The 17,141-nt window shown below is 40.0% G+C and overlaps 1 protein-coding gene and 1 long non-coding RNA gene across 2 annotated transcripts in view; one reads left to right on the top strand and one right to left on the bottom strand.

Annotated features, from left to right (window-relative positions):
* Positions 1-8,409, top strand: part of LOC135107554 (uncharacterized) — a 100,259-nt gene extending 91,850 nt beyond the window's left edge. Inside the window, exon 5 of the long non-coding RNA XR_010271822.1 lies at positions 8,232-8,409. This is a non-coding gene — a long non-coding RNA (uncharacterized LOC135107554). The remainder of the gene's footprint in view (positions 1-8,231) is intronic.
* Positions 2,421-11,954, bottom strand: LOC135107551 (uncharacterized). Its single transcript, XM_064017550.1, has 8 exons — positions 11,634-11,954; positions 10,824-10,996; positions 8,598-8,748; positions 7,251-7,498; positions 6,588-6,814; positions 5,867-6,032; positions 4,922-5,224; positions 2,421-4,112 (listed from the first exon to the last, which is right to left on the bottom strand). The coding sequence occupies exons 2-8, from the start codon at positions 10,912-10,914 to the stop codon at positions 4,012-4,014; spliced, it is 1,287 nt and encodes a 428-aa protein (XP_063873620.1). The 5' UTR covers positions 10,915-10,996; positions 11,634-11,954; the 3' UTR covers positions 2,421-4,011.
* Between the last annotated feature and the right edge of the window lie 5,187 nt (positions 11,955-17,141).

Below are 17,141 nucleotides of genomic sequence, written 5' to 3' on the forward strand. Positions count from 1 at the left end.
GGCATTGTTGATGAATTTTTATCTCACGGAATTTGAACTCGCGTGTGTGTGTGTATGTGTGTGTGTGTTGGTCGTGACAGGTAAGGCCTCGCTAACAAGGTCTTGGAGCCATCTTCACCCCACTGGCTTTGTCTCTCTCTCTCTCTCTCTCTCTCTCTCTCTCTCTCTCTCTCTCTCTCTCTCTCTCTCTCTCTCTCTCTCTCTCTCTCTCTCTTTCTCTCTGTATCAATAAAACAAGGAGACTATCACTAACTTTTATAAGAGAGAGAGAGAGAGAGAGAGAGAGAGAGAGAGAGAGAGAGAGAGAGAGAGAGAGAGAGAGAGAGAGAGAGAGAGAGAGAGAGAGAGAGAGGAAGGACACAAGGTGAAGAAGATCCAGTAGTCGTGAGGAGGAAGAGTCTGCGGGTCGTGTGGGGTCAGTTAAGGTCACGGGGAGGTCACGCTTCTGCTCGTCTCCCCATTCATGCTACTTTCACTGGGTCATGCTTCTCTCTCTCTCTCTCTCTCTCTCTCTCTCTCTCTCTCTCTCTCTCTGTCTGTGTCTGATTGTTTTATCTTGTAAGGTTTTTCAAAGTCTCTTCTTTCTTTGTTTTGTTTTGTTTTGTTTTTCTTTTTTTCTCTTTTTACTTTATAAACGTGATTATTGTCTATTTTGACACACACACATACACACACACACACACACACACACACACACACACACACACACACACACACACACACACACACACACACACACACACTGTCTCTCTCTCTCTCTCTCTCTCTCTCTCTCTCTCTCTCTCTCTCTCTCTCTCTCTCTCTCTCTCTCTCTCTCCTTGCAACTCCGCGTGCGTGTTTTTCTCCTTTTTTTCTCTCTTTCTTTCTTTTTTATTCTTCCCATCTTCACTCGTATCCTTCTTCAGTATGCTTCTCACTCCTTTTTCTCCGTTATGCTTCCCTCCCTACCCACCTCCCTCCTTCCCTATCCCTCCTTTCCTCCCTCCCTCTCCATCTTCCCTCCAGCTCTGATACGCTTGGCCGGTTTCCTCCCTGATCCCGCCCTCACCTTTGCCTCCTTTTTCTTTCTCTCTCTCTCTCTCTCTCTCTCTCTCTCTCTCTCTCTCTCTCTCTCTCTCTCTCTCTCTCTCTCTCTCTCTCGCATCCCAGAACCTTCCTTTCTTGTTTTGTCATCGCCATTCTTGTGAGTGGGAAAAACGAAAAGATTATGAAAAAAAAAGAAAAAAAAATAATAATATGCCTTCTAAGAAAACGGTGTGTGGCGTGCCTTGAGGTTGGACTTATTTATTACATGCAGGGGAGGAAAATATTATTACAGTAAAAGTATTCGTTGTAAATCTCATTCAATTTTTTTTTTATTTTATTTGTTTGCTTCCGTTATTTTCAACATTTTGTAAGGTGATTAAATGTACGTCTGTATAGTAAATATAGTCCTTTGTTATTTGAGTTGTGTATATTTTTATTGTTATTATTATCATTTCCATTTGAATATAAAAAGAATCCTGAACTGTCACCAGGATCTCATCGACTGATTGATATGGAAGACGGCGATAGACTTGCGGCGTCTTCTCCTTGGGAACATTTTACCTATCTCTTTTTTAATGCGAGGGAAGAAAGAGACTGCCTAACAAAGAAGGAAAGGAAATAAACGAAGGTAATAAAAGAAAGGAGGGTTTTTTTTTTATTGAAAGATTGTTTTCTTCCAAAAAAATTCCGTCTTTTTCTTTCCTTTCTTTTCTTTTCTTCCTTCTTCTTATCATTATTATAGTACTACTACTACAACAACAGCAACTATTACTATTATTTCTCCTCCTCCTCCTCCCTCGTCCTCCTCCTCCTCTTCCTCTTCCTCTTCCTCCTCCCTCCTCCTCCTCCTCCTCCTCCTCCTCCTCCTCCTCCTCCTACTACTACTACTACTACTACTACTACTACTACTACTACTACTACTAATTCATCATCATCATCACATCATTATCATGATTATCATCATATTTTCATAGGTAATTGCTTTCAAACAATTTATTCATCAGGCTTTATTAAGAAAAGTATTAAAATATTCCAAACACAGTAGTCTCTCTCTCTCTCTCTCTCTCTCTCTCTCTCTCTCTCTCTCTCTCTCTCTCTCTCTCTCTCTCTCTCTCTCTCTCTCTCTCTCTCTCTCTTCACGTACATACAGAGTGTCTCAGAAATATACGCACATGACCTTCTCATTCTTTCCCCCCCGCGGACTAGTTGGTATGTACGTTTGTGTGTGTTTCATCAGAGCTTCCTCCGTCCGTACATGTGGGGTCATTGTGTGTGCACCCTGAGACATACACGGCCTCGAGTAAAACGTGTACATGTGGACGTGCTTTGCCTTCACATGTATGCAATGCTAACCACGCTACACCTTATCATGTGAATACGAACATGGTATACACACACACACACACACACACACACACACACACACACACACACACACACACACACACACACACACACACACACACACACACAAGTGCACGTACACGTACACACGCACGCACAGGTGATAGTAATATTAATGTTACTTATTGTCTTTGGCATTTTCGATAAGTCTGAGGATCATCATCATCATCATCATCATCATCATCATCATCATCATCATCATCATCATTATCAATCATCATCATTATCTTCATCACTATATTGATAATCATCATGAGCATTATCATAATCATTATAAGCAATATTATATATCATTACCAGTATCATCTTAATTATCATTACTTTCACAGTCATTATTTTCATTTCTTAATTATAAGTACTTCATCATCATCTTCATCATCATCATCATCATCATCATCATCATCATCATCATCATCATCATCATCATCATCATCATCATCATTATTATTATTATTATTATTATTATTATTATTATTATTATTATTATCATTATTATTATTATTATTATTACTATCATCATAATCATCATCATCGTCATGATCATCATCATCATCATCATCCTCATCATCCTCATCATCATCATCATCATCATCATCACCATTATTGTCATCATCATCATCATCTTCATTATCATTATTATCGTCATCATCATCATCATCATCATCATCATCATCATCATCATCATCATCATCATCGTTGTCATCATCTCTGTCGTGCTGCTCACTAATGTATCATCATCATCATCATAATAATAATAATAATAATAATAATAATAATAATAATCACAATTATCATTTACCACCATCACAGTCATTCTCACAATCATTATAGTCATCGTCATCATCTTTATCATATCTTCACCTTTACACCAGAAATCATCGTCACATTCCTTTTGCTATTCAGTATATTGTCCATCACACCACAGCCACATCATTCATCACTCACTATACTGCACTTATATCACATTACCATGAGCGCAGTAATAATCACATACGATCACTGTCCTCATTAGTATCATCATCATCATCATTGTCAGCCTCAACATCGTAATCCTCAGCTTTATTTTTACTAAGACCATTTATATAAATTACTCTCTATTAGAAGGCTCGTTATTTTGTTTGGACAGAGGATAAATATGCACGATGTTGTATTTATCCATTTTTTGTCATGTATTTTATCATGCATTACGTATTATTTGATTTGTATTCTGTAGTATTACTTTACATTATGTAGGTATTTTGCTGATAGATCACTTTGGTACTCCTGTCAATAAAAGTGTGTGTGTGTGTGTGTGTGTGTGTGTGTGTGTGTGTGTGTGTGTGTGTGTGTGTGTGTATAACAGGCTCTGGATCTCCGTGTCTGCTTCTGTATTTCCTCCTTCCTATGGATTCAGTTCTTTCAAGAGGGAGGTTTCAATACACCTATCCTCCAGTTTTGGATGATACTTTTGACCCTTCTTTTGGGATTAGCATTTTCAGTGGGCCTTTTTTTTTTTTCGCCTTTTTTGTTGGTCTTGGCCAGTGTCTCTCTTACATAAAAAAGACCAGGTAATTCACAGGCACCCCTCAGCCGTTTTGTGCCTCAGTCCTCCACTTCTTTGAAGATCTTGCTAAACTGTTTGTGGGTGTTACGGTAGGAGGGAACCTTCAGCTCATTGGGGGACTCCGGCTCGCTGTCCTCTTCTGTGTGGGGAAGAGAAGGACGAGGGAGAGGAAGAAGAGAAGGGAGCTGTAACATCATTCATGATAATAGCTGTAGTGATACAGGTGATAGTTGTGATAGTAACGTTGTTGGTGATGATGGTGAGGAGGAGAGGAGAGCTGTAATATGATTTATTTAAATGATGATAGTGGTGGTGATGGTGATAGTATCGTTGGTGTTGATGACAATGAGGAGGAGGCGGAGGAGGAGAGTCATTGAAGTGTTAATCAGAAATAAACAAATGAAGTGAAGGGTGAGAAGAGCTATTTCGCCATGAAATACTGTTGAAATACCGCTGTTACCCCTAACCATGGTGTTTGTGCATGAAAAAAAAAAAATATCCGGGGTATTTTTAGGGGAGGCTATTCTGTTTTGTGTGAGGCCCGTAAAAGCTAGTATAATTTACCCAGTTAAAAGTTCTGCAAATTCTCATTCTCTCTCTCTCTCTCTCTCTCTCTCTCTCTCTCTCTCTCTCTCTCTCTCTCTCTCTCTCTCTCTCTCTCTCTCTCTCTCTCAAAAGATTCTTACACGCATATTTCGCAAATGTAGTCATGCTTTCTTTTAGTCCATCCCACGAAGCTCTGACAACGACACGCCCTAGTAGACTTGAAATACTTCCTGGACATACCTTTGTTACGCCACTTTCTTTTGACTCACGGCGACACTTAACTAATTCACACCAACACTGACTAACTCCCGCTGCTCGCCCCATACTGACTCACCTTCCTGCCCTTATCAACACGCCCACGCTTTCATTGACACATGCATTCCTACGAGTAAAGTGACTCACCCGGCTCTCTGTTTGCGCCCTTGCAGTAGACGATACCCACGGAAGGCTGGGAGTCATGGAATTGGTTGGAGTTCGAGGGATTGGACGTCTTGGTGCAGAGGGCGAGGGTAAGCACCAATACTAAGAAGAGCGCCAGGCCCGCCATTACCCAAGCCGTCACCATCCCAGCTCCTGCACCTCCACTCTTCTCTTTTGACTTGTCGCCCTCTCTCCCTCCTTCCGATGCTCCTGTTCCTTCTCCGCTTTCTGAAGGGGTTGTTAAGTCCTCGTCTCTGTCCGTGTTGGTTTCAGGATCTGGGATGTCTGATGATGAGGAGAATATGAGGAGAATGTGGCTTTATGGCTGGTTTGTAACTGATGGGATTGCTAATGCCGAGGTGAACGATGGCTGCGATGAGATTCTGATAATGATTTGGGTTGTAATGCAGCACGTCATCATCATATCATCATCATCATTATTATCGACTTCTATGATTCCACTACAGCTTGAAAGCCTCCCATACCTTTCTCCACTCATCTCTCTCTCTCTCTCTCTCTCTCTCTCTCTCTCTCTCTCTCTCTCTCTCTCTCTCTCTCTCTCTCTCTCTCTGCTGAGCGCCAATTCCAGGCTATCCCAGCAAAATTTTTCGTTCTGTCTCGTCATTTATGGTTTTCTGTTTGCTGTCTGTCTTTTCCAAGCACTACAGGAAAACTTTTTTCATCTAGCTGTCCGCCCTTCCTTATTTTTTACCATTTCTGTAGAAGTACGTTCATTCTCTGCTTATTCATACATGCATTTATTTATGTGATTATTATTATTATTATTATTATTATTATTATTATTATTATTATTATTATTATTATTATGCGTACAGATGCAGAGGGAAAAAGGAAAAAGTGAGTGGGAGAGATGAGCTAAATCGTGTACTCGTATTGGCTTAAGAGTAAGAATTTGTTACGACTCACCTGTAGACGGAGAGTTGTGGATGATCTCTTTAGGGGCGCAGTGGAGGGTCCAACTGAATCCTCTGACTCGAGTGATCATGTAATCAGCGTTGCGTACCCGGATCTGCACTTCCTTCACGTTGTCCGTTCCATTCCGGGGCTGATCTATTGTCCCTTCCTGCTGGTTCTGTGCGGTGAGAGTCAAATATTGTCACCGTATAAATAATAGCTGTAGCATCTTGTTGTTGTTGTTGTTGTGATGGTGGTGGTGGTGGTGATCGTAGTTCGTGGGGTAGGGATTCCAAATTGTCCAACTTCGTCAGTTTCAATCGCTATTCACAACACGAAATTCAACATATTAAGAAAAAATAATAATAATTATATGCCAGGGTGAGATTTCCCTTAATTAAAGGAAGACGGTTCAATCAAGGCTTGTCTCTGTGTGTGTGTGTGGGGGGGGGGGAGAGCGAGGTAGCAAAAATACAAAGGCGAGAGTTCCCAGTTGCCTCGCCTGGGCCCCTTTTAGTCATCTTTTGCTATGGGCGGGGAATACGGTGACTGTATTCTTCCAATCTAGTCACAACAAAAACAACAACAATAACAACATCTTTCTCCCAACACCGTTACCGTTTATTGTGCTCTTCGTCAACCTCTTACATAAATTCAATGAATAAATGGATAAATAAATTAATAAACGAAAATTAAAACACGAATGAAACAAAAATCGGCTGTCACAACCCACCTTGGCTTTCAGGATCTCAACTCTGTGCCACATGCCCGCCGTCCACTCGCTGGCATTCACTGTCACATTGGCACCAGTGTTTGGGGTTAGGGTAAGCACAGGCGTGATAGATAACCTATTAAAGGCGGGAAGCGGCCGTTTATTTGGGTTCAGGTACATTGTGAAAGGTGGCTGCAGTTTCACGTTTCTTCCCAACAGACCCAATGAAGAGTTGCGGATAATGCAACCTGTGGAGAGGTGGATGAGAAGAATGATTGAGTAAATTACAAATGACATGATAAGTTGCCACACACAAAAGTAGTAGACAATGAATAGGAAAGAAGAAAGGTACAGTATCATACTTGGAAAGAATTAAGCAGCAAAAACGACAGCTATTTACCTCGAGTTCCATGCTAACACTGTCGCGGATACAAACACGTAACAACCAAAAGAAGAAGAAATATAAGAAATGCATAAATAGATCAAACAGCATACAAAGTGAGACATAAACTACCAGTTACTTATAAACGTTTACTTTTTTTTTCTTTCTTTTCGGATTATGAATTTAACCCATGAAATGCGTATATATACTATAGTCACTGATAAATCTTTTCGTTTTCTCCGGAAGCCACACTTTCATGGAATTTCAGGGATAACAGTGAAATTCGTGAATAAAACACTTACCAGATAAACAATTGAATGCCACGTTAACTTTTTTGTTGGAGGACACGTAGACGAAGGGGCCGAGGGTGACTTTAGCGGTGATGACATTCAGTCTGTCTCTAGGGGTGTAAACAAGCAGGGTGTCCGCGCCAGTGGGATCCATCACGAGATTAATCCAGGAGAGGGGAGGTTGGGGACTGGCCAGTGTGAGGTCTTTGTGCTCGTTGGCATATGTCAACGTCACTTTTTCTTGGTTGACTGCTAAGTAGCTTTGGTGAGGAGACAAACAGTGACGTTATGTGATGATGTAGAACGGTATTGTTGATGACTAATAATGAAAAAAAAAATAAAAATAAATAAAATAAAATAAAATATATATATATATATATATATATATATATATATATATATATATATATATATATATATATATATATATATATATATATATATATATATATATATATATATATATATATATATATATATATATATATATATATATATATATATATATATATCAGTGAAGAGTACATATAGAAGGCTGTCTTTCATTCATCTTTACTTAATTTCTTTATCTTTTATGCGTCCTTGGTACCACTTTAATGCACACACACACACACACACGATAAGGTTAAATGAAAAATTATACGAGTACTGTGAGACAAAGACAACAGGTATAGAAAAATTGTAGGTGCAAAAATATCTTTGACATTTTAGAGAACCTTGTGCCCTTTTTGAATGGAAATGGAAATGTGTGCAAAACAGATAAATAACAAATGTGTGTGTGTATATATATATATATATATATATATATATATATATATATATATATATATATATATATATATATATATATATATATATATATATATATATATATATATAAACACCAGGAATGGGAAAAAATTTCGTGGTATTTTGTATACTATACACTCAAATGCATGTATGTGTGTGTACATGTGTGCATGTAATTAATGGATGTATATTCTTTATTTTCAGGGAAAGTAAGAACAGTGAGCGGCTGGCAGTTATATGCGGTGCGCTGCAGATAGATGGTACAATACGTAGCCTGCACAAAACCCGCGGACTTAGTAAACATGACATAAATATTGGTATTTTACATTATATACCTCCTTAGCCAATAATCTGTATTTACTACTACCAGATTACTCTTGTTTGTCGCTGTTTGTGATCTTTACATGTATTCAGTTATTTTGTTCGAATTAATAGTTTGCCTTGACTTGCTGAGCATCGTGTACATGTGAGAAAATAGAAAATTAATATTGGCAATCTGTTTTGCTTCGTGGACTTAACGCCACTTTGAGAGATGCCAGTGTTGTGCACGTCATGTCTCTTTATACTCACGTGGAGGGATTTGCTCCATACAGGACGATTTGTGTGAGTGGAAGCTCCCCGTTAATTGCCACCTGCAGAGACACCTCCAGGGCATCTCCTAGGGTCACATTGGGAGTCGCATTTGTTATGCCATTGGAATGAAGGCTGTACTCAAAGCAGTCTGGAAAGGAATGCGTGAAGCCAGTGGGAGATGGAAGGGAAAGAATTGTCAAGTCATAAGACAAGTATGCGTACACAAATAATGAATGCGCCATTATAGCAACCGTTGTCAAAGATTATTAAGGAAAATTAAAGTTCTCGGAATTTACTTTTTGTACTGGATTAGGGAGCAGCTTAGCTGGAGGAAGCAGTGGGTACAGATAAACAGAAATAAATAAAAATGGCCTAAGGTTATTATTAGGATTCCCAAGGGGTGTGCTTTAGGTCTATTACTTTTCACAGTCTACATTAATGAACTGTATTTTAAGATTAGTAGTGATATCAGTAAATTTGTGACGATTTATCAAGTCAGGGTAAGACACAAGCTTATTACAGCGAAACCTGGACAAAATGCATGAGTAGGGCGAAAAACAGGAAATGCAATTCAACATCACTGTAGTGTTCTCCACATAGGAGAGAGCTAAAAAAAAAAAAAAAAAAAAAAAAAAATACTACTTCGCAGGCCAGATATTTAGGAACGATAGTTAGCCCCAGTCTCCGGCCTATGAAGCAGTGTAGTAAAGCATACAACAGGAAACAGCGTTACTGCTTCATTATTAAGAACTTAGTGGTAAAACCACAGATGTGACTCAAAGGTTAAACTTAGTTTTGGTCATTATGCTACACATTTTTGGTCTTCTTATTACAAAATGAACGTCGTTGATAGGATTGGGTCTATTCAAAGAAGAGTGACTAGGATGATCTAGGAACTAAAAAAAACGTACTTTACCATGATAGGTTAAAACATTAAGCTGCATTCACTGAAAGGCGTAAGGTGTGTGCTAATATGATGGAAGTGTTCCACTGGCTTAAAGGACTCAAGGATTCAACAAAGGAAAGATAAATTAGGTATTCTTAGTCAAGTAACAAGTTAGAACTTGTATGAATGGTTGTAAGCTACACCAGGTCAGATTTAAATAGGGAAGAGGCAAAAACTAGATTGAAAATAGGAATGTAGATGAATGGAATAAACTTGGTAAGAACATAGTAGACACACATACATAACACTGTTTCAAGAGATTAGTCAGATTTATGAATGAAGCCTTGTGTAGGACAACTAGTGTTGCAATATACGTATTTTCTCATGTTCTTAAGTCCTTAGACTCTGTATTTAGTCCACACCTGTAATTCTTGTTCAGCAAGACTGGTCCTTCAGTGGAAGCCCAATATACCATCACAGCGTAGCCCACCTTCAAAATCTGAAGCACACCTTCATAGTGACAATGATGTATTAACTCTACAATAGTGGGAATCGCAAGTAACAATGCCAGGGTGGAACACGCTACTGGTGTTTCATGTCTGTATAACCCATAAAGTATGGGATGGGAAGAGAGGACGGAAGAGAAATGGAGGTGCGTGCGCGAGCACCTTCATCATAAACCTATGACTACTGAAGCGTGTGCTGCAGCACCTTCACCTCACATCATTGTCATGTTTCCATGTGGCCAAGTAGACAGTTTTAAAGTAATTTTAACGTAAAATTTATTTTGTACGTTACTTAAGGAAAACCTAATTATATATATATATATATATATATATATATATATATATATATATATATATATATATATATATATATATATATGACAGTTATGCTCTCTGGGTACCGTCTCACGCCATGGTGTGAGCAAGCTCGGTGGTAGCGAATTACAGCTGACAATCCTTATTAACCTAATTTGGGTGTGATTATCATAAAGAATGTTCTAATACTTCCTCAGCAAAATATCCATATTATCAATATAACCATGCATTCTTTTCAGACTTTTCCCTTCTATCTTCGCTTTCCTCAATATGGACCCTACTTCTTCCTTGGTTTTGCCCGGCAGACAACAACAACAACAACAACAACAACAACAACAACAACAATAACAACATCAAGAAGAACAACTATCACCACCACCAGCACCACCATTACTACTACTACTACTACTACTACTACTACTACTACTACTATCACTACTACTACTGCTATTACTACTATTACAACTACTACTCTATTAGAACTACGTAAATTATAAGAAAACCAATCTTGCCTACCTTTTGCCAGACGCTGATCGCCTTGTATCCTTTGCAGCAAAACGAAGAGAACCAGGAACCAGGTGATCAGGTGGTGGTAGTAGAGGTGCATGGTCGTGGCGGCAGCGGCGGTGGTGGCCACTGGATATCTGGTATTTATTTTCTGTGTTGTTTGTTTTGTGTCGTCAGCGTAACTGTAATGGAATAAAGCTGTTCAGAGGCACCGCGCCCAGGCTGTGTACAAGATGTCAACTCGGAGATGGTGTTATCATGGCAGTTGATTATGTACAGGGACACCCACTGGCGGAGGATGCGGCCCGAGTGTATGGCCTTCACTTACAGGTGGTGTTGCCTCTCTCTCTCTCTCTCTCTCTCTCTCTCTCTCTCTCTCTCTCTCTCTCTCTCTCTCTCTCTCTCTCTCTCTCTCTCTGTCTGTCTGTCTACACACACACACACACACACACACACACACACACACACACACACATTTTCATGACTCAGATCAAAAAGAAAATAAATGATTCATCATCACTCACTCTTGACTCACTAGAAGAGCCATCTAAATGGATAGCTAGATAAACAGAGGCAGTGTGTGTGTGTGTGTGTGTGTGTGTGTGTGTGTGTTATACTCCCCGTATTACCTAATCTACACTATTATTACCTTCCTCCTCTCTCTCTCTCTCTCTCTCTCTCTCTCTCTCTCTCTCTCTCTCATTATATAAACTTATATTTTAAAATAATTTAGTGTACGTAATACAATCAGCCCTTGTCTTCCAGTAAGTAAGCGTGCCTTCACTGTTTGCCTTCCCGAGCTTCTGAACAACACTGTACCTTCACTCTGCTGTGGAGGTGGAACTTCTCTTCCCGTCATTCCACTACTGTTTATAACTTCTTTTCTTAGGTCACACAGTTTTTCGTTGTAGCTCTGCGTCCACCACCATATCCTTTCTTTCCCATGGATATGATAGCACACGTTGTTGTAACGGCACTGCAGTGGTTACATTATTGCACTGATAGTTCCCAACATCACTGGAGATTTTATGATATCATATTAGCAGTCTCTCTCTCTCTCTCTCTCTCTCTCTCTCTCTCTCTCTCTCTCTCTCTCTCTCTCTCTCTCTCACGGTGGCACCCGAACCATCACCCGATTGACACTGAGGCGAGGGAGCCACTGAGTGCTAGGCTAGGCTGTCTTACAGGGAATACCATGAAGCGTTGCCCAATCCTCCCCTGAACGCCCTCCCCCGGGCTACAGGAAGCATCAAGCACCGAATCATCAACTTTTGTCTTGCTTCTCTCCCCCATACCACCCGCCCTCAGCAGCGACCTACTTAAGTAGTCAGTCAGTCAGCGCCTCTGTTTATTGTTTCTTCTTGCTGGTCTGTAACGTCACGTGTCTTTTGTTCTCATGACGTCATTAATGTTGAGTGTTGACTTTGTTAGAAGACGTAGTATGGACTGGAATTTGTATTGTATGTAGTATGTTACACACACACACACACACACACACACACAAGAATAAACACACACACACCGTGCCATACGGAGAGAGAGAGAGAGAGAGAGAGAGAGAGAGAGAGAGAGAGAGAGAGAGAGAGAGAGAGAGAGAGAGAGAGAGAGAGAGAGAGAGTATCCTGTGGTAAGCTGGTAAACATACTATCGGCGGATGTATAATCATCTTGCTGTGTTTATACATACTAAAAACATTGTCAAAAACTTGTGGTGGTGATGATGATGATGATGATGATGTGGTGGTGGTAGTAGTAGTAATAGTAATAATAGTAGTAGTAGTAGTAGTAGTAGTAGTAGTAGAAGAAGAAGAAGAAGAAGTAAGAGTAGTAGTGCTAGTAGTAGTAGTAGCAGCAGTAGTAGCAAAAACATTATGGAAAAGATTTTTAAAAGTAGTAGTAATAGTAGCCGTGGAGGTGATGGTAATGGTGGTGATGGTGGTGGTGGTGGTGGTAAGGGAGGGATGAGTGATTCTTGAGTTATCTGAACAGGATGGGCCAAGGATGCTGCCTCCACTGCCACCACAAACATACTGTCACACTGCTGCTGTATTTTACACCGCGTCATATTGTTGTTGTTGTTGTTGTTATAACAGTATCCAGCACAGCGCTGTTGTTGCTTATTCTTGTTGTTGTTGTTGATGACGATGATGTCATAACGGCGAAGCTCACACCCGAGGACACATTACAGTAATCCTACACATACTTACAAGGACTGATTGTGTCATTGTGTCATTGTGTTGGCCTACCCCTTGGGCTTTTATTAATTTGTTTGTTTCTATATTTATTTTTATTTATCATTATTTTCATTATCATTTATTATTATTATTACTATTATTATTATTATTATTATTATTTATTTATTTTTACTATTGTAGAAGATGATGAAGGAAACACGGGCTGGGAATCGTATACTTTTTTCATGACTAGTTTTCGCCGATGGGTCTTCTTCAGAGAAATATGGCTTGCAGTGTGTGCGTGTGTGTGTGTGTGTGTGTGTGTAAATTGTCACCACTTGTAGGTGACGTGAGCCTTTTTTTTTTCTGGCCCACAGCTCGTGCGGTTCTGCAGCTACATTGGTGTGGAGTCTAGCTTGCACTCCAGTGTGAGGAGGAACGATCGTCTATCTGGGTTAGGTCTTTTGGGTCATTCTGGAGGTGCTTGAAGAATTCTTGTGCACCTATAATTTTTAAATACTCATAAACTGGTGGTTGCTAACCGTGTTCGTTTTAGGAAGAGCTGTCTGTCTTGGGCTAGAGATTGCTTTATTTTGTCACCAAGTCAACTGCTGTGGGATCTTATGAATTTAATCAAGTCTCCTGCATTGGAAGCGAAGAGTCTTGTCCTGATCAGTGGAATGTGTGTCTCGGCCTGAAGCATGCTGGCGTCTGTCCATCTGGGTGCGCTGGTTATGATTCTAAGTGCCTTGTTTTGCATTACTTCTAAGGCGTTCTGGTTGGTGGAGGCCAGAGAAAAGCAAGGGGTTCCGTATTCGATGATGGAGTGGACTGCTTGAATATAATATCGCTTCAGGACTTCCGGTGCCGTCCCCTCCTCGGATGCCTGTAATGGCTCTCATCACCCTTAACCGTGCATCCGTTTTTTCTTTGAGTGATGTAGTGTGTATTAAAATTAAGGCGTGCATCTATCCAGACGCCAAGGTATGCATGACAACTGGCCTGTCCCGGATGGTAACGGGTGGCAGCTGCAGTTTGGAGCGTAAGTGCATGGGTCACGTCTTTTCCGTGTTTATTTTCAGCCCGAGCTCCTGGCATACCATTTGCAGCTTCTCTTGCCCTTCTTTCGTACCTCTGCCCTGGGGAAATGATAGCTATATCGTTTGCATATACTAAAATTTTGGTCCCTCTCATGTTCAGGGAGGCAATGTTTTCAACCAGAATGTCAAAGAGGAAGGGACTGAGAATGCTGCCTTATGGGGTGCCATTTTCATAGTTTTTTGTCAAAGATAAGGTGCCTGGAAACTTGACCTTAGCCTTTCTCTTTTGTAGAAAATCTGCCGCCCAACGTAGCAGTTTTCCCTTTACGCCTCGGCGGGAGAGGGATTCTAAGATGGCGGGGGCGTTTGTTGTTTCGAAGGCTTTTTCCAGGTCCATGAAGGTAATTATTGCCTTTCTGTTTGATATAGTGGTGATCATTGCAGTCCTTCGTCCCTTTGTTATTAGTATATGCGTCCCTTTGTTATATAAGTGTATATATCCCTTTGTTATTAGTATATGCAAAGATATTCTTGTGAAATTCTCCGACGGTCCTTTTCAGTCTATTCAAGACCATTCTTTTCGGTCGAGAAAAAGAGTGAGGAATGTACGCCTCCATGCCAGACACTATTATGCGCTCGGCACATAACAGAAGTCATTCAAAGGAAAATCAGCAAAATACCTCCTCAGGTTCCCCAACTAGCAGAGGCTGGGGGGGTGAGAAAAACTGGCGGAGATGTCTCAGAACACCTAACTTCATAGAAGCTGTTTTAGCTAGAGATGAGATGTGAAGTTTCCAGTTCAGATTATAAGTAAAGGACAGACCGAGGATGTTCAGTGTAGAAGAGGGGGACAGTTGAGTGTCATTGAAGAAGAGGGGATAGTTGTCTGGAAGGTTGTGTCGAGTTGATAGATGGAGGAATTGAGTTTTTGAGGCATTGAACAATACCAAGTTTGCTCTGCCCCAATCAGAAATTTTAGAAAGATCAGAAGTCAGGCGTTCTGTGGCTTCCCTGCGTGATATGTTTACCTCCTGAAGGGTTGGATGTCTATGAAAAGACGTGGAAAAATGCAGGGTGGTATCATCAGCGTAGGAGTGGATAGGACAAGAAGTTTGGTTTAGAAGATCATTAATGAATAATAAGAAGAGAGTGGGTGACAGGACAGAACCCTGAGGAACACCACTTAATAGATTTAGGAGAAGAACAGTAACCGTCTACCACAGCAGCAATAGAACGGTCAGAAAGGAAACTTGAGATGAAGTTACAGAGAGGATAGAAACCGTAGGAGGGTAGTTTGGAAATCAAAGCTTTGTGCCAGACTCTATCAAAGGCTTTTGATATGTCCAAGGCAACAGCAAAAGTTTCACCAAAATCTCTAAAAGAGGATGACCAAGACTCAGTAAGGAAAGCCAGAAGATCACCAGTAGAGCGGCCTTGACAGAACCCATACTGGCGATCAGATAGAAGGTTTTGAAGTGCTAGATGTTCAAGAATCTTCCTGTTGAGGATAGATTCAAATAAAATTTTATATGAAACAGACCTTCCAGAAATATTTAATGATTTCCAATATATATTATAACTACACCATCTAAAAAATTACCCTGCCCTTTCCCCACTTCTGGAAGGAAGTTGATAGGTCCACCTTGGAGGACTTATAAAGCTGTCACTATGCAGTGCTGCTGTACTGTGCCACTAACCTGAAAAGTCTGTTACCTTTACTTCCCTTGTTTGTTTGCTTGAAAATCAATCTTGCAACACAGATTTTCTTATTTAAAAGAAAGTAACCCAAAACTAGTTCCACCTGGCCTCTTAAAGTTTCAATTTACCTTTAAATCTTAGAGTACAAAAATGTACTCCTTTTCAGTATGTGTTTTGGCATAATGTTTATATGATACACTGTACACTAGGGAACAGTCATGACTCAATGAGGTCTGACCCATTATTGTTTTTACATTTGAAATTCCCCATTGCACTCACTATATACCATCTGTATCTGCTTCCTGACCCTTACTGCCCCTGGTGTACTGGACATCAATATATTGCATATTACTACCATTGTTTTTGGATGCAGCTCTTGAAACTTGCCTCTTTGCCACTGACTTGAGTATAGTGAGCTGCTTGCAGAATCAAGCTCATCTCTATCCAAGGACATCATCTGCCTTGAATCTTGAATAATGAACTATTACAGTTAGGTTTTAAGCTTTTTGAATGACATACTACCATTAAAAATTAGCATAGTATTAAGACTAATTAGTTAAACATAAATAGAAGCAGATAAGACTTGTTTTGGGCTCTTGTTTTATATGAAGAAATACCTTTATTGTGTTGAACCATGTGGATTAGTTTAAAGGAAAATAAGACTGATTATCAACTGACTATCAGTTGTGTGTGCTGATAATTTCAATATGAACTATTTGTGTGCCATAGGAAAGTCAAGATAATCTGAGACTTTTCAACCTAATGGTGCAGCAGCCTGTAAGACGTCTGTTGGTAGCCTTGCCTTAAGCGGAGTTTCAATTAGATCAATGTTTTGAATCCTTCAGAAAACACATACAGTTTTTCAATCTTATCGTTTTCTCACAAAACTAGACAACCAAGATTTTAAGCATATCATAAGCATATCATATTGTAAACACACTAGAAATCAGTGCAAAACTTTTCTTTTGATGGTAACTATGTATACTACTTCAATAAACACTTCCTCAAGGCACCAAGAACTGTGTGGATGTGAAATGCAATTATGTTTAATTGAAAATTTTTAATAATATCAATGTAGCAAAAACATTGCAAGTGCATCAGTCAGCTGCCTCACCAGAAGGTGGAACAAGGGAGCACAGCAACTAAAGCATGTGCTACCACCATTATGTGGCAGGTGTAGTGGTGATCAGGAGGATTAGGATAATGAGACCCTCACACCAACACAATTGTTACATTTGGTCGAAACCTGGAAATCAAGAATGCTCCTTAATTCAGATAAACTCAGTGAACAAATAAAGTAATATTCACTTCTCTCTAGTGAGAATGAGGGAGAGAATTGGTCCTTTTCTTTATGGAGGTCAAACCCATCTTCCCACACACTCATCATCCAAAAGTGAGTACACCGTTAGTGGCACA

Source organism: Scylla paramamosain, chromosome 15 (assembly GCF_035594125.1).
Source record: "Scylla paramamosain isolate STU-SP2022 chromosome 15, ASM3559412v1, whole genome shotgun sequence".
Classification (NCBI taxonomy): Eukaryota; Metazoa; Arthropoda; class Malacostraca; order Decapoda; family Portunidae; genus Scylla; species Scylla paramamosain.